General features: G+C 46.4%; 1 protein-coding gene across 1 annotated transcript in view; it reads left to right on the top strand.

The window, feature by feature from the left end:
• Positions 1-21,675, top strand: part of ST6GALNAC5 (ST6 N-acetylgalactosaminide alpha-2,6-sialyltransferase 5) — a 712,854-nt gene extending 691,179 nt beyond the window's left edge. The window contains exon 5 of the mRNA XM_069232254.1: positions 20,922-21,675. Coding sequence (XP_069088355.1) covers positions 20,922-21,153 — 232 coding nt within the window. The 3' untranslated portion in view covers positions 21,154-21,675. The remainder of the gene's footprint in view (positions 1-20,921) is intronic.
• Positions 21,676-22,266: the final 591 nt, after the last annotated feature.

The raw sequence follows: 22,266 nt of genomic DNA, 5'->3' as shown, positions 1-22,266 counted from the left end.
TGGTGACTCTGGGTTGGATACCCAGGTTCAGAGGTTAAACTCTGACCTGGTGGGAGGTAGGTGTGCCTCCCAAGAAGTCCTGCTGTGCCAGGCAATTGTCCAACCTCAGGGTGTTGACTCTGGGTTGGATGGCCAGGTTCAGAGGTTAAACTCTGACCTGGTGGGGGGTAGGTGTGCCCCCCAGGAAGTCCTGGCGTGCCAGGCAGTTGTCCAACCTCAGGGTGTTGACTCTGGGTTGGATGGCCAGGTTCAGAGGTTAAACTCTGACCTGGTGGGAGGTAGGTGTGCCTCCCAGAACGTCCTGGTGTGCCAGGCAATTGCCCAACCTCAGGGTGGTGACCCTGGGTTGGAGAACCAGGCTCAGAGGTTAAACTCTGACCTGGTTGGAGGTAGGTGTGCCTCCCTGGAAGTCCTGGCCTGCCAGGCAATGGTTCAACCTCAGGGTGGTGACTCTGGGTTGGCTAACCAGGTTCAGAGGATAAACTCTGACCTGTTGGGGGGTAGGTGTGCCCCCCAGAAAGTCCTGGTATGCCAGGCAATGGTTCACCCTCAGGGTGTTGACTCTGGGTTGGATAACCGGGTTCAAAGGTTAAACTCTGACCTGGTGGGGGGTAGGTGTGCCCCCCAGAAAGTCCTGGTGTACCAGGCAGTTGTCCAACCTCAGGGTGCTGACTCTGGGTTGGATAACCGGGTTCAGAGGTTAAACTCTGACCTGGTGGGGGGTAGGTGTGCCCCCCAGAAAGTCCTGGCGTGCCAGGCAATTGTTCATCCTCAGGGTGGTGACCCTGGGTTGGAGAACCAGGTTCAGAGGTTAACCTCTGACCTGGTGGGAGGTAGGTGTGCCTCCCAGAAAGTCCTGGTGTGCCAGGCAGTTGCCCAACCTCAGGGTGGTGACCCTAGGTTGGAGAACCAGGTTCAGAGGTTAAACTCTGACCTGGTGGAAGGTCAGTGTGCCCTCCAGGAAGTCCTGGCGTGCCAGGCAATTGTTCAACGTCAGGGTGGTGACTCTGAGTTGGATGGCCAAGTTCAGAGGTTAAACTCTGACCTGGTGGAGGGTCAGTGTGCCCTCCAGGAAGTCCTGGCGTGCCAGGCAATTGTTCAACTTCAGGGTGGTGACTCTGAGTTGGATGGCCAAGTTCAGAGGTTAAACTCTGACCTGGTGGAAGGTCAGTGTGCCCTCCAGGAAGTCCTGGCGTGCCAGGCAATTGTTCAACGTCAGGGTGGTGACTCTGAGTTGGATGGCCAAGTTCAGAGGTTAAACTCTGACCTGGTGGAGGGTCAGTGTGCCCTCCAGGAAGTCCTGGCGTGCCAGGCAATTGTTCAACTTCAGGGTGGTGACTCTGAGTTGGATGGCCAAGTTCAGAGGTTAAACTCTGACCTGGTGGAGGGTCAGTGTGCCCTCCAGGAAGTCCTGGCGTGCCAGGCAATTGTTCAACTTCAGGGTGGTGACTCTGAGTTGAATGGTCAGGTGCAGAGGTTAAACTCTGACCTGGTGGGGGGTAGGTGTGCCCCCCAGAAAGTCCTGGTTTGCCAGGCAGTGATCCAGTCTGAGGGTACAGACCCTGGGCTGGAAGACCAGGTTCGGGGTGTCCCCCCGGACCTGGAGGGAGGGGCTACTGATAACAGTGCCCCTACCATGTTGTCGTCTGAGGAGGCCACTCCTAGTTGGAGGGTGCTGGACCCCAGAAGGGAGGGCAGGGGGAGGGAAGCCTCACCCCGGGCACTAGTCCAACCTGAAGGTACAGACCCCAGGTTGGAGGGCCAGTTGCCGGTTAACAGCCCTGCACTGGTGGAGGAATGGTACAGGGCGACTTCTATAAGCACCCTGACCATGTGGGACTCTGGGGGTACCGCTCCAGGAGGGAGGGTACAGAGCCCCAGAGGGGAGGACCAGGTTCAGGCTGTCATCCCTGACCTGGTGGAAGGGAGAGTGGTTAAAGAGTGCCCAGCACCTGGGGCTACCGCCCCCCACTCTCCACAGCCACAGTGGGGGGAGAGCTTTGAGAGGCCTGGGGCCTGGCTCTCATCCCTGGCAGCTGTCAGTAACCACTGTGGCCTGCTGTCCGGGTGGACAGAGTTATCCCTGGGGAGGGGACAAATGTCACACCCTGGGGGTAGAGTAGGCAACACCACTGTGTTGGTCATGGTGGTACTATCCTGCTCCTGGGATACATCTGTGAGCAAAGTAAGGTTAGGTGCTGCACAGATGGGATCCGCAGGTAAGGAGAAAGGTTCCCCATGGGTTGGCTTAGTGGGCCCTGAGAGTTTGGACAGAGGGATCCAATTGGAGTCAGGAAGGCGAAGAACTGGAGCATGCCCCTGCTGTTGTGGGCCTGGGTCCTTGTTCTGTCGCCTCAAACAGGGAAGTACATCAGGATAGTGATTGTTCTCCCCTGGCTTTAAGCTGGTAGGGGGTCATGTTGGACCTGGCTTTTTGACAGGGTCATCCCCAAACTTTTTGCCTCCTTCCTCCTATTTTTTTCTGACCTGTTGTTGTTGGCTTTTGACCTCTGGGCACTTTACCACTGCTAACCAGTGCTAAAGTGCATATGCTCTCTGTGTAAATGGTACTATTGATTGGTTTATCCATGATTGGCTATTTAATTTACTTATAAGTCCCTAGTAGAGTGCACTATATGTGCCTAGGGCCTGTAGATTAAATGCTGCTAGTGGGCCTGCAGCACTGGTTGTGCCACCCACTTCAGTAGTCCCTTAACCCTGTCTCAGGCCTGCCATTGCAAGGCCTGAGTGTGCAGTTTCACTGCCACTTCGACTTGGCATTTAAAAGTACTTGCCAAGCCTAGAACTCCCCTTTTTCTACATATAAGTCATCCCTAATGTGTGCCCTAGGTAAACCCTAGAGCAGGGTGCTGTGTAGGTAAAAGGCAGGACATGTACCTGTGTAGTTATATGTCCTGGTAGTGTAAAACTCCTAAATTCGTTTTTACACTACTGTGAGGCCTGCTCCCTTCATAGGCTAACATTGGGGCTGCCCTCATACACTGTTGAAGTGGCAGCTGCTGATCTGAAAGGAGCAGGAAGGTCATATTTAGTATGGCCAGAATGGTAATATAAAGTCCTGCTGACTGGTGAAGTCGGATTTAATATTACTATTCTAGAAATGCCACTTTTAGAAAGTGAGCATTTCTTTGCACTAAAATCTTGTTGTGCCCTTCAATCCGCGTCTGGCTAGGTTTAGTTGACAGCTCCTTGTACATTCACTCAGACACACCCCAAACACAGGGTACTCAGCCTCACTTGCATACATCTGCATTTTGAATGGGTCTTCCTGGGCTGGGAGGGTGGAGGGCCTGCCCTCACACAAAGGACTGCCACACCCCCTACTGGGACTCTGGCAGACAGGATTGAACTGAAAGGGGGCTTGGTGCATTTCTTAGACACTCTTTGAAGTCACCCCCACTTCCAAGGCACAACTTAGTATAAAACAGGGCCTCTGCCCTACCTCATCAGACACTTGCTGGAGAAGAAACCTGAACCAGAAACTACATCTTGCCAAGAAGAACTGCCTGGCTGCTCAAAGGACTCACCTGTCTGCTTTTCTACAAAGGACTGCTGCCTTGCTGTTGGCCTGCTGCCTTGCTGAACTCTTGTCTGGCTGTAAAAGTGCTCTCCAAGGGCTTGAATAGAGCTTGCCTCCTGTTCCCTGAAGTCTCAGGACCAAAAAGACTTCTCCCTTTCACTTGGACGCTCCGTGCGCCGAAATTTTCGACGCACAGCTTGCTCCGCGACAAGAAAAACGCCGCACACCGACGCTGATCGACGCGACGCCTTCGGGACGACCGAAACTTTGACGCACGGCCTCGCAAGGACAACGCCGCCCGACTTCTAAGGAGAAATCGACGCAACGCCTACCGTGAGCTCGAAACTTTGACGCACAGCCTCGCAAGGACAATGCCGCCCGACTTCCAAGGAGAAATCGACGCGACGCCTGCCGTGAGATCGAAACTTCGACGCGCAGCCCCGCAGAACGACGCGCAGCCGGAAAACAAGCAGGAAAAGCCACGCACAGACCCGGGCCATCTGGTAATCCCCGCGATCCACAGAAAGAGACTGTCCGCGCGCCGGAAAACAACGCACGACTTCCCGCGTGAAAAATAACGACGCAAGTCTGTGTGTGCTGGGGAGAAATCGACACACACACCATTTTTCCACGTATCTCTTCTCCTGTGGCCCACTGAGGAGATTTCCACCAGAAACCAGGTACTTTGTGCTTGAAAGAGACTTTGTTTACTTTTTTAAGACTCAAGACACTTTATATCACTTTTCAGTGATATCTTTACAAATTCATATTGCAACTTTGATCGTTTTGACCTGTAGATATCCAGATAAATATTATATATTTTTCCAAACACTGTGTGGTGTATTTTTGTGGTGTTATATTATGGTGTTGTATGATTTATTGCACAAATGCTTTACACATTGCCTTCTAAGTCAAGCCTGACTGCTCGTGCCAAGCTACCGGAGGGTGAGCACAGGCTGATTTTGGATTGTGTGTGACTTACCCTGACTAGAGTGAGGGTTCTTGCTTGGACAGAGGGCAACCTGACTGCCAACCAAAACCCCATTTCTAACAGAGACATACCCAAGGTATGGCATAAAGAAGGTTACACTCTGAACAAGTTTAGAGTTACTGGCACTCCCAAGGTTGTACTCAAAACATGGGTTGGAGTTACTGGCACTTCTAAGGTTATGCTAAGTACATAGATTGTTGTTACTGACACTCCCACGGTTATACTCGATACATAGGTTTGAGCTACTGACACTCCAAGGTATGCTAGAAACAAGGTTACACTCTGTACATAGGGTGGAGTTACTGACAATCCCAAAATTACACTCAGTAGCTAGGTTGGAATTACTGACACTCCTAAGATATGCTAGAAACAAGGTTACACCTGGTACATAGGTTGGACTTACTGACACTCCCAAGTTATGCTAGAAACACAGACTGGAGATTACAAGGTTCATACAGATATAAATCCCTTTTTAAAGACCATTCCTCTTCACACATTTGTTCAATAGAGAGAGACAGAATTAAGGGCCAGATGTAGGTAGCTAAAAAATTGCGAGTCGGAAATTGCGAGACGTTGCGACTCGCAATTTCCAACTGGCAATATGGTATCCAACATGAAAAAGCGACTTCATTTTGCGACTCGCAAATGAAGTTGCACCGCAGATTGCGAGTCCGCTGTTTGCGAGGTCGCTTTTTGCGACCTCGCTAAAAACGAACACGCAAATTGCGAGTGGGTGGCCCAAATTGCGACTGTGCCGCAAATTGAATGCAGGTGCAGCAGAACACTCTGGAAAACACTTCCTGACTCTTGATGATGACATCACAGCCAGGAAGTTTACTAATACACCTGGGAGGAGGGAGGACCACACCCATTTCCAACTGCTCAACAGCCAGCAGGAGGAACAGCAGCTACAATGGAGGAAACAGCCAAAAAGAGAAAGATAAAATTTGCAGAAAAAGAACTGGAGGTGCTGACGGACGAATGCTGCCAGTACCATGATCAACTCTTTGGGAGAGCAGCCCTCAGTGTGCCAGAGCAGGAAAAAAGGAGGATTTGGACTGAAATCCAAGACAAAGTAAATTCAATGGGTGTGAGCCACAGTAGCATTGAGGAACTTAAAAAAAGGTGGTATGACCTGCGCTCCCGGACCAAGGAGAGGGTGGCAGAGCGCCGCCGGGAGATGAGTGGCACTGGAGGAGGACCATCTACCATACCACCACCCACACCCTTGGAGGAAAGAGTGGAAGAGACTCTGGAGCCAGACGCAGAGTCCGGAATAGGAGAGCTGGACACGTCAGCGCCAGGACCACCAACCAGTGAGTACCATGAGACATGCATGTACACCCATATCTGCCATACCCCCACCCACCTAGTACACAGCAGCATGCACAACCAAAATAGCTCCAGTTCAGAGTAGCAACCACCTGAATGGTGCATTATGGGCAATGTAGTCAAGTAGGCAGCTGATAGGCAACAGTTTATTAGGAAGCATATAACAGATGGTAGATACTGACAGTGTGTTCCCTATGTCCCACAGCTCTCCCACAAGACACCACCTCCAGCCACACCGTCCAGGGGCCACAGGTCAGCCACCAGGCAGCACAGGACCCAGGAGCAGCCACCACAGGGACCTGCACCACCCAACCACAGTCCCCTCCAGATGCACCAGTGGCCATACTGGAGATTGAGTCAGCACCCGGTCCCAGCCACAGTGCCAGTGTACAGGACACAGAACCACCACCACGTCGCAGGCGACGTGTCAATGTCCCTACAGTGTCACAGGGGGAAGTAGGGGGCGCCTCCATTTCCGCCGCCGAGGCTGCACTCATCCATGGTCAGCGCCTGCAGACAAGGCAAATGAGACTTATTTCAGGGGCCATGCGGCGCATGGAAAGAAACCAAACAACAGGGCTGCAACAGGTCCACACAGAGCTACAACACCTAAACAGCAATGTTGGTGACCTTGCGCTCTCAATCAGACAACTGATGGCTGAACTTGTCACAGAGAGAGAGGGTGCAAGGCGCCGTGACCGGCAGCTCATCCACCGCCTAGACCGCATGGCTGCCTCCATCGTCCGGCTGGCTGTAAATACCACAGGGCTGTCACGCCTCACAGTCAGCCTACAGGTGGACATGGGCCACTTTGCCAGCGATGTGGCTCATGGGCTGGGACGTATAAGCCACGCAGTCGACATGATGGAGGCACGACAGGTGGCTTGGGGTGCAGCAGACATGCCGCAAGACAGTGAGGAGGGCTCTACCATAAGTAGTGCATCAGCCACAGACATCAGGGTGTTGCGTAGTGGAAGTGCACGGCAGGGCACTGCAGACGCTCCAGGAACCAGCCATGCTGGGCGTCCCAGGCCTAGGGTGTGAGCTACGCACTGACATACAATGGAGGCACATGAGGTTAATGTGTCCTCATAGCAGGTGGACTTTTACAGCCCCTGATCAGTAGTTTCTGTAAATAGTTTATTGGTTAACATCATTAAAGTTCTTGTTTGTTCCACTTCACACCTGGGCTCTTTGTGTGTGACATTCGTGTGTGTGGTGACAGTTAGCAGGTACCTTCCAAAGTATTGGTTTGCAATGTGGTCCCGTCTCTGTCTGCCTTGATTTGCAATGCTTCTATCCCCATGATGGCGATGTGGTAGCTCTTGCTCGTCATCCTCCGAATCTGGGTCTTCTGGGGTGAGATGTAGCCCACGTCTGGTGGCAATGTTGTGCAGTATAGCGCATGCGCCAGCGATCTTGAATGCTGTTAATGGGGCATACTGGAAGGCACCTCCACTTCTGTGGAGGCATCTGAATCTTGCCTTCAACAGTCCAAAGGTCCTCTCTATAATATTTTGGGTCCTCCTATGTGCACTGTTGTATCGCCTCTCTGTCTCATTGCTGGGTGTTAAGTATGGGGTAAGTATCCATGGTCGTAGTGCATATGCACTGTCACCTGTTTGGCACAAAATGTACAATGTTAGCTGGGCATAGATGGGTTCCACATTGACCTGTGTGTGTTTGTCTGCAAGGTGTATTCAGCTATACCTAGGAGGTATCCGTCTCCAAACTCCCCAAGTTCTAGGCGTTGGTGTATCCCACTGTGCCTGAAAATGTAGGAGTCATGTGAACTCCCTGGGAATTTGGCAACCATGTCAGTTATAACATAATGGGCGTCACATACCACCTGGATGTTCAGTGAGTGGATACACTTCCGGTTGCAGAACAGATATTCCAGATTTTTAGGAGGGCATATTTGTATATGTGTCCCGTCTACACACCATATTACATGCGGGAAGTTGGCAATCCTGTAGAATTCCAACTTGGTGCTGTTGATTTCTGCCTCATTCCTGGGTAGGTATATGTATCTGGACATGTGTGTGAGTATGGCATCTAGGAATGATCTAAAGAACCGTGAGAGTGCACTTTGAGATACCCCACCTGCCACGGCAATGACCCCCTGATAGCTACCCAAGGCCAAGAGGTGCAGTGAGCATAGCACTTGCACATGTGTGGGGATGGTGCTGCCGCGCACAGTCTGGCGTTGAAGCTGCGGATTGAGTAGATCTAGTAAATCTAGTATTGCTGCACTGCTAAGTCTGTATTTATCATATATCTCCTCCTCAGTTTGTTGGAAAAGTGTCTGTCTGGTTCTGTATATCTTCTCCTATCTCTGGCTCCTCCTCCTCATCTGCTGTACGGCGTGGGCTCTCCTCCTCCTTGCTATCACATATATCTCCGCCATCTTGAGTGGCACAGGTGCCTTCTGGGTCCCCTTTTATACTTTGGTTATGGTTACCACCTGCTCTGAGTTAGTGGTAAATTGGAAGTGCAAAAAGGGCTTTTTGCGACTAGTCGCAATTTGCGAGTGGCTATTTCATATGGTTTGCGACTCGCAAATTGCGACTTCCTATTTGCGGGTCGCAAAATGGGGTCGCTATTTTTGCGAGCCAGTAATGGCTCGTGTCGCAATTTGCGATTCGGAAATGGGATTTTTGCATCCCATTTCCGATTTTGCGGGGTCGCAAATTGCGATTCGGGCCATTTGCGACTCTCAAAAGTTTACTACATCTGGCCCTAAGTCTCTACTTCATTAAAAAGAGCAATTCCAATGTCAAGGTTCGAGAGAGGGTCTGGAGAAAGGACAAGCAAAGGGTACTGGAGGAAAAATACAGAGAAGGAACCTGAGACAAGTCTAGAGTCTTGAAGAGTCTGATAGTTAGGCACACTAACCTGATGTGAAAGTACTAAGGCTAGTCTAGCACTTTAAGAATCTCATGAGGAGGCAGAATTGTATCTCATGAAGGAAGTCACGAGAAGCGTTGCAAAAGTCAGGGTGGTCAATGGATTGTCAGGAAGGCCTGGAAGATTGGAGTGCTAGAAGTTCTGGGCGACTCCGGAAGTGAGTGCAGGGATGAAGATTGCACAGGCTGGGGATGAGGCTAAGCTCTGATGCAGGTTCAGATGAGTTGTTTATGCTTGAAGAAAATAGAGTTCCAGAAGGCACATGTCCCACATGGAAGCGTGGAAATTTCCAAAGAGCCTAGGGGAGATCACTTGTTGCATACTACAAATATGAGGACTTGCAGGTGGCATGTGCAAATGGTATTTGGCAAGAATGAACAAGTACAACAGAACCCCAAGTGCATGATGGTACAATTCAGTGGTTCACAGTGGAAGTGTAACTTTTCTAAATAGACACATGATTATCTGCAGGTGCAAAACAGACTAAACCTGCATAGCAACAAAGCAGGAGGGTCTATGGTTCAGACTTCCTGGGAGGGGAATCATGGAGTGCTCAAGACTGGAAGGTGCCATAAGGAAAGCATAACTTAGAGTACGTGGGCAGGGAGGCACCACAAGGGAAAGGAGACATGAGCCCAGTGAGTAAAACGCACTGTGCATAGGGCACAAGATGGTATTGTGACAAAATATATATTCCTTAAAGTTTTTACTAAAATGGAAATGTTGAAAATACGTCTTTTGTTGTTTGTTTCCATAAAAGGTGAAGGTTCAAGCATACTGTCCTCAGTCTATATTAGATAAACGGTGACATTCCAAAAACCTGCTCTATAGCATAGTATGAAATGCCAGGAGGCTCTCACATACACACAAATGCTCCTTTATCACATCGACAAAGTTTTACTTTGGTTCAGGTACATCTGCACGCTGCTGGAGTGTTTTGAGTTGGCCCTGAGCAAATTGAGTTGACTCATTTTCAGGTAAGGGCAACTTAAGGTACTGAAAAGCAATGGAGCCTGTCTTCACCTCACCTAAACGTCTGGCTTGCGCACAGGCAGGTAATGTGCATGACATTGAAGCATGCCCCAAACTGGTGGAGAGCAAACCGGGAGATACTCTGCTCCCATGGGACTCAAGCACAGTGCACTCTCTTCGTGCATTCATTTTGTGTCCTACTAGAACGATGCTCATGAGTCACTTATGCCAGAAGGATATGAAAGAAATGAAGTATAAATGATGAAAAACCTTGTTTGTGTTTCTGTCCTGTCCTCCTTTATTTAAGCACTCTATCTTGCCAGGGCATGCCACAGTCCCAGTACAGCATTTCACGCCCTATTCAACAAGTATATAATCTCTTTATCTAGCTGTGCATTGCAACCATTTCACCCTGTGAGCTTAGAATGAGCCCTGCCACTTTATGTTCATATACCCTAGAGCCAGAACAGTAATGGGTATGTGGGTAGATTAGTTGAAAAAAAACTGTTTCTGACTTGGAATTCATCCAGCCTGCAGAATCCCAGCACAGAGTGTAATCAACCAGGAAAATACCTGTAAATGTTAAGGTATCAAATAATTGGCAAGGTTATCCAGAGCCTCTGAGTATCATTAGCTTGTGCTCAATAAAGCACTTATCCGCGGTGTATTCATTACTAGGTAGAGCCTGTATTTTGTATGGGGCACCCTTCCCTGTCTGCACTGTGGTTCACCTTTAACTGACTGCGCTGGGCAAAGACTGCGTTTATCAATCTTATTATGGTTATGATGCTACTCCCTCCCCCCCCCCCCAGCACAGATAGCAACTTGCTCCTGCCCTGGGGTAGCTCATTAGTCAAAGGATGACCAGCTGTTTGAATCAGCCAGTCTGCCTTTCACAGTTCAGATAGCAACAAGCCTACACTTCAAAGTGACAGAGATCCTCCTGCTAGCAGATGGAATGATTGACGGTCCATTCAAGGGGAAAGTCTAGGAGTGCCATGAGACCCCCACCCCCGTTTGCCCCTTTCAGAGGGTGGCACTGGGGGCACACTGACTGTGTGACATCTCTTAGTGATGCACATTCAGTGGGCCCCCTGACACCTTATTTTTCTCTATACTCACATATATAATATGGCGTGGTCTGAGAAGCATACTGTTGCCTTATTTGCATGGGTCAATGCCCTTATGCAATTGAGGGAACACCCAATTGACATCTTTCCGGTGCTACATGGTCCAGATCGGTGCGCACAAGCTTCTGCAGCCCCGTCTGTAACACCAAAGTGCCCTGATGGTGCAGAAGCCAGATGTGGATGCCTGTTGCCACCTGGAGCACTGTATTGGTGTAATACGGCCCCAGGAATATACCTTTCAAGCACATTAATTCAAACGTTCATTGCACTCTGCACACCTTATTTTTTTTCCAATAGTCATTTTGATAAATTCGTTTTCGGTGTCTTAACATTGCCAGCTCACGCACACGCAGTTAAATTCCCTCCGCTCAGTACATTTCAGAACTACTGATCCTTTCATAAGGAGAAAAAGATTAGAGCCATTTCAAATTGCTAGAGATACAGCATGCTGTATATTTCCAGCAGTTCTGCGCTCAATTTAACTAATGCACTTGTAAGGAAGTCAGCGTCTTACACAGCAACATGTCAGTTCCATATAAATCACTGCTCTTCCTGCTGCTCAAAAAAACTGTTCCAATATCCTTAGGAGTGACGGGTTCAAGGGGAATTCCTACTATGTCTACGGTAGTTCCAATAATTCTAAAGTAGGTGTATATTTAAAAACGTTTCTAATCAAATTACACATTGTAAATAAATAATAGACTAAAAGAATCTGAGTAACACTATGTATAGTTAATACACAACATCATTAAGATTTCCACTTATGCAACAGAAGCATGGAGACTTGTGTCTAGTGCAGTGCTTAATTTAAGCCGTTGCTCTTATTTTTCCTCAATGGACATTTCCCTAGAGCGAAAGAGGCAAAAGACACAGAGGGAAAAGTGCGAGAAGAAGAGGGAATATTTGTCAGAAAGGTAAAAGCAGAAACCTGCACTAGTAAGATAAAGGGATAGGGAGTGTCTAGCAGTTAAATAAAGAAGCATGAGGTGTATTCCAGACAATGAAGCTTTGGGATTTTCCCCACTGGTACTAGCTGCGGGCTTCTGGGCAGAGCCTTGGGCACAGTCTTTAACTTTTCTACAAATTAAGCAGCGGGAGAGCGCCTCACCGTCTTGTTATCCACACCCAGCACAGATCCTACCCTTCTACACCTTCTTCAAAAAATGTTCTAGGCTGTTTTATCAGAACCATGTTTATCGATTTTTTTTTATAATGCAATTCAGTAATTAGCAATCACATCTTCTGTTATCGAGACATGCCATTAATCTCATTGCACTAACCAGTGGCAGCTCCTCTGTTTGGGCCGAGGAGCGTCCTCCCCCACCGCCAACAGCCAGAGCTGCAAACCTTTCACTATGTTTATTTTCCCTTTCATGTGAAAGGGGCGGGGCCATGGGGTGATGAGCAGTGAGGGCAGTGCACTGTGCACCCCCCTCACTGCGCATGGGCCGGCCAAACTTACATGCGCAGAAGGCTGTATCTAGCCTTCTGCACAGGCTCCCAGCCAATCCTGATGCTCCTCTGAGCAGCGTCAGGATTGGCGCAGGGCAGGCTGGGAGCCTGTGATTGCCTGCAGGACAGAAGAGGAGCGGTGCAGCGAGAAACGACGCGGAGATACATTTTTATTTTTAAAAAAAATTATTAAAATTTCATTACCCCTCTCACACCCATCCCTTCCCCCCATCCCGCACGCCACCCCACCCCCTGGAACCTCAGCGAGCCGCTGCTGGCTCTAACAGTTCTCTTTTTTGAGAACGACTAGTGACAGAATACAAATGAAAACAACAATAATCAATTGTAGCACTGAGTCATGTTCTTAAACTTAAGACAATCCATACTGCTCTTGTCTTACAGTCCTGTTTAGCTGGGATCAGGGACTAATAATAATACCACAGATCAAGAGGTAGCCTCTTTCTGGAGCTTTTATTCTAAGTGGGGGACACTACATCAAAAAAAATACTTGGAAATCTGGTTATGCCACATTTCACCCACTCTGATTCCATATGAGTAATTCGGCTGATATTTCAAAAACCTCCATTCTCACATTTAATTTATGTTAAATATCCGCATTTGTATTACTCTATCTGTGGTCTTGTTCTCCTTTTACAATGACCCTTTTGTCCAATTTCGTGCATACTATGCTTTACTATTTAACAGTGGGAATCTCACGTCGCAACAATTTCGATACTGTTCTGTAATCTTGTTTGGCTTATTTCATCTTCTTGCTCATTAGGAGCAAAACATTATGTTTTACATATTTGTCGATGTATTTATTTAACGTTTTCTTATGTGTACATATCACATGGTGCACTCAATGCCAAAATTTGCATATTCTGGTATTTACTGGGAACTATATCCCTTTAAATTTCAGCAATTGTGACCTGCTGAAGCTGAAAGGGAGAGAATTGGGAGGGTGGAGATAGTGCAAACGTGTTGCTCTTACCCATGACAGATTTAAATCTCTGACGTTTTCCAGGTTCTGAAGGGGGCATTGATTAGTTTGTTACACCCTATAACTTCCACTCCGCCCACCTCCCGCTTGTAGATTCAGCTACACAAAGGTCTTCATGTGAATAAATCCTTTAACATGTGCAAAATCAACTTTTCTAAATTAAACGTGTTTTCAACTTTTAAATAAAGTTACATGCACATGGAAGTCTGAATTAAAAGCATAAATATATTTGAGAACTGCAGGGGCAGCTTCTTCGCAATGGCGAAGGAGCGTTGCCCCCTTGGTTAAGAGACAGGAGCTGTAAAATGAAATTATTTTTAATTAGCATTTTATTTCACAGCTGATGGCTCAGCCCACAGCAGTTGCAGTGAAGGGCAGGGCTGGTCCACAGGAGGAGGGTGGAGATGAGGAGAGATTGCACCTAAGTGCGCATGTGTGTTTGGCCGGCTGTCTTAGGCTGGCCAAATACACATTTGCACTTAGGTTTCTCCAACCGGCTGTGTTGAACAGTTGGGCTCGAGAAATTACACAGACCCCAGGGTTGAGTCTGAGCGGCAGTCCAAGCCACTCAGACTAATCCTGACGCTGCTTTCATGCTAGGTGTAGCATGAAAACAGTGTCAGAATTGCTGGGGAACCTGTGCTGGTGTCCTAGTGAATGCTGGGATATCGGAAGAGAAGAGGAGCATGAGGTGGATCGCTGTGTCTGTGAAAGTACGTTGTTTAGCCTTTTTCATATATTAATATTTTTTATTCCCCCCCCCGTGACCCTCCCCCCTGACCCTCCCTTTGAGGTTTGCGTCCGCCGCCACAGGAGAATTGAGCCCTCCATGTCTATTTCCACTGTGGCACGATGAAAGAGCCGGCAAAGTCATAGTTTGTATATAAAGCAACTTTAGCAACAATGAACATTCAACAAGTTTGCCTTCAATCACCATAAGGCAAACATAATGCATACATTCAGGAAAACACTCTAATTTAAGTTCTCTTTTTAGTCACTTTGCACCTGCCTGCCTACTTAATACACCACCAGGCAGCCTAAAACTTTTTGTTTCCTTGCTTTCACCTCTAAAACCTGACTTTGCTTCTCTTATGCCCTGAGCCTGTACAAACAAGAGCCTGTACAAACAACATCTAACAGCCTTAGCACATGTTTCGTTATCTCTTCCCAATTCAAAGTATAAACGACATCCATTCAATGTATTGAGCTCAGAACTCGGGAACCTTCGAAATATATGCAGATTAAATCTCCATAGCATATTCCTTTACTATGAATTCATTAATTTAGTCATATACACATATAAAGTGCATTAGACAATTGATACATCATACAAAGAAAAACATTGAAAACCTAATCAAGTAGACCCAACATTCATCCTTAATCATTAAGGCCCGTATTTATACTTTTTTAGCGCCACATTTGCGTCACTTTTTGACGCAAAAGCGGCGCAAACTTGCAAAACACAATTGTATTTTGTAAGTTTGCGCCGTTTTTGCATCAAAAAGCGGCGCAAATGCGGCGCTAAAAAGTATAAATACGGGCCTAAACATTTTGGAAGAGCGAGTCATCTGGGATATATGGGGTTCATATTTTCAAACTTATCACAAACACATAAAAAATTGCATCTCTACAGAGTCTTCCATTATGGCCTTTTCGTTTTAAATTGCACATTGACTAGGAGTCCACAGTTTTGGCTGAATCACTTCAGGCCTTCTTCAGGATGGAAAAGATTGTAGTTTTAAACATGTTACAACATCTTGCTTTGATGTATCTCTCTCTTTTATACTCTCTTTAAAGTCTCCCAGGATACACAAATAATTATTCCTGTGGTATCGCTCAATACATTTTATCAGTTGAGTTATCTTCCCTTATATTTCCTTTAAGGGGGTTTCTTTCTCAATTCTAAACAGATCTCTTATGAGGTAAAAGCGTTCTCCTTCTCTTAGTTTACCCTGGAGCTACCTCCACATGTCCTGGCCTTCCCATGCATACCTTCTGTCCATGTATCCTTCCCTTGGCATCCTGCTACCTATCCTTCAAGGCCTTGGCACCTCTTTCTTTTGGATTCCCTTTCCATTCCCCTTATCAGTCTGTTCCTGTGTCCAAAACCCTAGTTCTAGACACTCTCGACTTTTTCAGTACCAAAAGGTGTTTTAATCCATGGCATCAGCCAAGAGCCATGTGCTCTCAGGTCATGTGGTGTAGTCTTTGGTGCCGAGGTAATAGCATTGCACTTTCTGTCTCCATTCTTCTACTGATACAGTGCTATGAGACCGACTGGTCTACCATGACAACACAGGTTATCCTCCATTACACAGATGCCACCACAAAACTTAACAAGCATTTGCAATGCAACGGGTCTCGCATTTGCTCATGTTAGTGCTGATAGCGTTGTAAACTCCTAACTCGACTTTTCACCTATCGGCAAAAGTGCATTTATGTATGTAAGCTGAAAAAGTGCATTTAACTATGTAAAGCGCTCGACTTCTGCCAAGCGGAATCGCACTAGTAAATTAGAAAAAAAGTAGTCCACGTGCCGGACACAAAACAGCGAGCATCCCATGTTTTCTGTACTTGGTCGATGCGCTCGAGGAGGGCTAGCCACCAGAAAAGGCATGACGTATGCATGCCTTTGACTAATGAAAGCAACCAGTTTTTAATAGGCCAGCCCACTAACCAATGAAAAACACTGACGTGACGTCGACAGGGCTCAGAGCCCTTTTCTAAACCCTAAAGCGTCTCGCTGCGATACGCATGCGCAAGCGCATGCAACGCAGGCTCGACCCTAAAAAAGCATGTCCAAACATTACTGTTTGCACCACCGCTCTGGGAAGTGCTAGTCAATAGTTTCCTAGTTCAGCTCAGTTAGGAGAGGATGGTGGAAAGCAGAAAACAGGGTGAGAGCAGGACGACACACCACTCACCTCACACCTACAAATGGGTCCTTGGTAAGCACAAGAGCGCGCAGGATTTATACCCACATCATTCAAGCAGATCAATGAGGCAGGCCAGGCAGTAAGACCCAGTGAGTGGGCACTCTCCAACTCCAATCTGTTCTTGCTGCAGAACACCTGGTTAGATTAGTAAAAGCACCACTAGTCAACCACGCTACATAGTAACCCCTTTCACCTTTCACTGGCCTGCTTCAGCCTGCTACTTTAGACAGCTTAATTCTTTGGCTTGTTACTTTAATTTGTAACAGTGGACTGGTCTCCATATGACACTGTAAGGGCCAGATGGAGGTAAGTAGAAAATTGCGACTTGCAATTTGCGAGTCATAGCGACTCGCAAATTGCAACACGCAATACGAGATGCAGAAAGGTGTCTCAGACACCTTCTGCGACTCGCTATGGGGCCGCAAAGACCCACCTCATGAATATTTATGAGGTGGGTTGCAGTTTGCGACCCCATAGCGAGTCTAGGCACTCACAGGGATGGTGGCCTGCTGGAGACAGCAGACCACCATGTCCGTGACTGCTTTTTTAATAAAGCAGTTTTTTTTTTCTTTTTGCAGCCCGTTTTCCTTAACGAGCTGCAAAAAGAAAAAATACCGAAACCATTTAGTTTCGTTTTTTTCAGAGTAGGCAGCGGTCCATAGGACCACTGCCTGCTCTGAAAAAATGGGTTTTTTGGCATTCACAAAGGGGAAGGGGTCCCATGGGGACCCCTTCCCTTTTGCGAATGAGTTACCATCCACTTCAAGTGGATGGTAACTGCGAGTTGGTTGGCGACCGCTTTCGCGGTCACAAAGCAACTCAGCATCTCGATGCGGTTGCAAATAGGAAGGGAACACCCCTTCCTATTTGCGAGTCGGAATCACATTTTGCGAGTCGGTACCGACTCGCAAAATGTGACTCTGCATCGCGATGGCCGTTTTGCAAGTCACAAACTGTGTTTTTCGCAGTTTGTGACATGCAAAACGGTTGCTACATCTGGCCCTAAACCCCTTACATCCTTGCTGGTCGTTTGGCTGCTTTTGCACAATATTTGGATATAGGGCTACGGGAAACAGCTTACAGGAGAACAAGTATTTAGGATGCTGGACTTTTTTTTGAAGGAGATTACCAGGAGAACAGTGTAACTCACACATGTGTTACTTGCACCAGATGGAGAAAGATTCAAGTGCAGATGCAAGTCTGTGAAACACGACTGTGTACATTTCTCACCTGTGTAATTTATGCAGACGTAAACTAGAGCTTCAGAGGGGTGGTTCAGAGGAGTGATCAGGGAAACTCACAGCACAGACCAGAGTTCAATTTGCAACAACCAAACAGGAGAAGCACATATTCTGTCATTATATTATTTGTGACACCATGTAATGTAAATGCCAAGACACGTGTCTCAACATATTTGCAAACGGTTTAAGTGGAAAAGGAGTGAGCGAGTTTGAACCCTTTTCTTTATGCCGGTATAGATTAAATTGTGTTTTATGGCTTTCAGACCCAGAAGGAACTAGAAGCCCCTGCACAGAGTGCACGACAGAAACTTGAGCCTGCAAAGTACATTACCACGGACCCAGTCAAGTTCTCCAGTTACAGTCTAGTGTTTGCAGGAAGTACAACAGCTGTTGTAGGAGGCTTTATTTTGCTATCGGCTTTTGAACAGACTGCTAACATATCTGGAGATCTGCGTTTCACTACAATAGTTGCCAAACGAGCTTTTATCTTGGGGAATAAAACGCTTTTGTTCAGGAACCAGTATAGCATTATGAAATATTATAATGTGCAATAATTCTTACTATAGGTAGTTGCCCAATTTATAGGCCCAAGCCGAAGGTTAGAGGAACTTTTAGTACCTTCTTGAAGTTTAATAAAACTTATCAAATCTAGGGGTGTGAGAAATGGATCCAGACCACCTGTGAACCACTCCTCTTCGAAAGCCTCATCCACGTGTTGTACATCAACAATCCTTGCATTTCTTCCCCACTCCAGTCCTCCTCCTCACCCTGCACTTCCGGCCTGCCTTTACCTCGCATTCAGCTCACTCATGCTTTAACACCTTCTCAAATTCTCTACTTTTATATCGCCGCAAAATTAGCCTTTTTGTACCCTTCCTGCTTCTGCCCTGCACCTCCTTCCTTCAATGCACTTGCTCGAACATTTTAATCCCCAACCACACCCATCTCCACCACCTACACTGATGCCCAGTGTCCCCACCTGCATTGTGGGAGACCCATTATTTCAGAACCTCTGCAAGCCACAAGCTTATGAAGAGTGTGTGAGTGGTCGAAGGAGATTGAAATACAAAAGACCAGTAGAAGCTCACATGGCCTCACTTACACGATCTGCTAACAAAGACGGATTAGCTTGCCGGTTAATAATACAGTAATGGCCTTCAAGATGAGCATTTTGATTAGGTGAGAAGATCAAAATATTCATTATGTATTAGCATTCACTGAGGATAACTGAATGTGGCTCAGCTATTCAAAAGGCCTAGACCTTTATTATTCATAGGGCTCATTGTCACTCACCGTGCCGTGGCAAACCTTTAACTAGGTAAGCCGGGCGTAATGACTCATGAAGTGTATTACAGATAATGTGCTGCCTCTAAAGCAGCTAAATACTCATGCTTTCTTGAAGCAGTTGGTCTGCCTTTCACAGTGCTGGTATTACCCAGCCTGTACTTTCAAGGGAGACATAGAACCCCATGAAGGCAGGTGCACCCACCTTCAGGAGGATGTGTGCAGGGGTCCATAGGAGTGGTCTATTTTGCCCCTCCAGAGTGGCACATTTGGGGGCTGCCCTGACATTTAACCACTTCTTTGTGGTGTTCAGTCAGTGTGCCTCCTGACGGCCTCTTTGCTTCTGCACCCATGTCCATACTATAGTTCAGGCACAGAGTCTTCAGGCACAGAGGCAAAGTGTTTCCCTCATTGGCATGGGACCACAATCCCATGCAAATCAGGGAACATACTCTTAGGATACTGCTAATGCTACATGCGCCTGGGTGCTAACTGTCGTTTGGTAATATCAAAGTGCACTGGGGTCTCAGAAAGCAGGCACATATGCCTGTTGCATCCCGGGGCATTATGCATAATACAGCCCCTATAATGCAACCAAAATAACAATGGTTATTTTGTTCCATCCTAAGTCATTGTACACCAGAACTAGAGCTGATAGAGTGCCATATTGCATTGTTTGTCCCAAGCAGCCCTACACCTTGTGCAACATGATAGAGTGGTTCAATCACCATCTGTTCTGGAAGTTTACCAGGTGCATGAGCTTCAAGGGAGGGCACAATCATTCCCAAAGGCACTATGTCAAATGCAGCTGCAGAAGGTTTTTATACTTCTCTGCCTGGACTACCATGATCTGCACCAGGGAGCTTCTGCCTAACTTTAGTAGGTGGTGCAGCCTTTGTAATCAGTGGCAGAGAGTCCCAGAGGGCTAGTGAGATCCTCCAGGTCCTCTCTTAAAGCTCCTCCAGCCTGCATTTGGACAAAAGATTTAGACCACCTCGTATGTGTTTGGTAATCTTCACATCTCTTAGGATGAACATTAGTTTTTTTGCGTACAACGTATTTGCGAAAAACTCCCTCCTGACGGGGTATCCCTGATTTCTGGGGGCCATGTCTCTACGGAAATGAGAAAAGGCACTCATGTTAATACAGAGGTTCTTGGACTCTGAAAGTGTCCTCGTATTCAGTAACAATGAAAAGAGCCTCTTTGTGGCTCTTCTGTTGGCCCAACAACCCAAGCAACACTCACACTCTGTGCTTTCTGTGACAAGGGACCCAGCTATTTTTGAAGAATTCTCAACAGAAACGTTTGCCAGTTATGTCTTCACTCCGTCAGGCATGCAGTACTACCTACTTTCATTTTCTTGGTTAGCTTTTCCTTTTTCTTCATCTTTGTCTCTCATTTTACGTTTAGAATACCAATAAGACTAACATGTTTTTAGATAGCTTTCTATACCACTATGCTGCCATTTTTAAGCACTATAAATGACAGGTGCAACTGTTACAAAATGTAATGGTATTCAATTTACAGACCACAGGCAGGGTCGGCCCTGCCTGGATTCAGACGATGACTCACTGTTCATCATACAGGTCAGCAGTGAGTGTGTAACTCTCCATTCGCCACCCCTCACCTGACAACCCCCCTTGCAACTCCCTCCGCCTTCCCAACACCACCACCCCACCACTGCCAACCTGCCAGAGTAAGGAGTGTATATGCATTTGGAATAAACGTGTGTTTCTGGGATGTATGTGTGCTTTTCCTCTGGAGTCCAGCTTGAAAAGATTATCGAGATATTTTTTTCAAGGATGGAATTAAAATATCAATTATAAAACGGAATCTCTTGGAGTTCGCATCACTTAAGTTTCAATGGTGCAATATTGGCACTGCCTGCTGCATCTGCCACCTGCTCTTTTAATCCCCTTTGATAGTAAAACTAGTCCCATTCAATTATTGCTTAAGAAATGAAACACCCACGGCTATGAATTTAGCAAGGGAAGTGGAAAAATGTAAATGGGAAAAGGGAAGAATGATAATAGGAATATGAATAAAGCATGTCATTTTATTGAAGATAGCATATTTTTTTCAATAAAAAAGGAAATTGCTGTATCAGATGTTTTTTATTCTTTTCTTCCCACAGGGATCCTCACCACCCATCTGTTCCTTACCATTATTATGAGCCTGCGGGGCCCGACGAGTGTACCATGTACCTTTCACATGAGCGGGGGCGAAAGGGAAGTCATCACCGGTTTATCACAGAGAAGAGGGTTTTTGAGAACTGGGCAAGGACATACAATATTCACTTTTATCAACCAGAGTGGAAGCCAGGGGCGCTTACGATAAATCATGGAGATACAAAACCAACCTACTGAGTGGTGAACATGCTGACTTGTATTGACCATGGCAGGTTGGGCTGGACGGTGCCCCTGGCTGTTGCAACAAACCATCCTTAGAAGAAAAAGGGTCAACGAATGTGCAAATAAAATTGCTGCAATATTCAGGAATGAAATAATTCAGATAGAGATATTTTGTATCAAACTGTATTTTAACCCTTGCTTTAATTTATTCTGCCACCTTGACCTTTTATCAGTGTACAAGTATGTATGGGATTTGTCATATGTATGGGGTTTGTCAAAACAGACGGGAAAAGACTGTGAAATGACTCGAAGAGAGTGGTTTTAGACACATATGCTGTTTATTTGCTATTAGCTACATTGTATGCTTTTTATATTACGTGAATGTACTGGAATTCCCTTTTGAGTTGCACATCTGATATAAATTCCTTGCAAGAATAGCTTTCCTAATTCAAACGTACTGTATGAAGAAAATTTGTTACAATAAACGTACTGATTTGCAGTCATTAATTATTAAACATTATTTGTACTATACATTTTAAAACTTTGCAACCATGAGTCTCTCTTACATAGAAGAAGGACATAAAGTCTTTTCATTTTCAATTTTTTTATGAAAGCCTCGGATGATCGAAAAAGAGGAGAATGATTTTTAAACATTAAGAATGTGAAAAGCTCAGGTCTACTAAATCTGATCTCTAGGGCCAGATGTACAACGTTTTTCCCCTTCCGCAAATGGCCCGATTCACAGAATCAGATTATTTGCAATAGCAAAAAAGCCATTTTTTTTATTTATCAAATCCAAACTGCAATTTGGTTACCTGTGACCAAATTGCACTTTGGGATTGCGAATCGGTATTTGGAAAGGGCGCATGTAAGGCATCCCTTCCTAATACTGATTCGCATTGCTATGTATAAATGTTTTGCAACCGAAATGTAGCTGCGCAATATTCACATTGGACCACTGCCTACTCTTAAAAAATTAAACGAAAACCTTTTTTAAACACATCCTGTTTTCCATTAAGGAAAATGGGCTATATATTTTTTTAAGTTCTTTATTTAAAAGCAATCACAACATGGTGGTCTGCTGATACTAGCAGGTCACCATCCCTGTGATTTTTGCGATTCCCTCTG

Source organism: Pleurodeles waltl, chromosome 4_2 (assembly GCF_031143425.1).
Source record: "Pleurodeles waltl isolate 20211129_DDA chromosome 4_2, aPleWal1.hap1.20221129, whole genome shotgun sequence".
NCBI classification, from domain to species: Eukaryota; Metazoa; Chordata; class Amphibia; order Caudata; family Salamandridae; genus Pleurodeles; species Pleurodeles waltl.
Note: the sequence above shows the minus strand (reverse complement) of the source record. Positions and strands in the feature narration are given on the sequence as shown.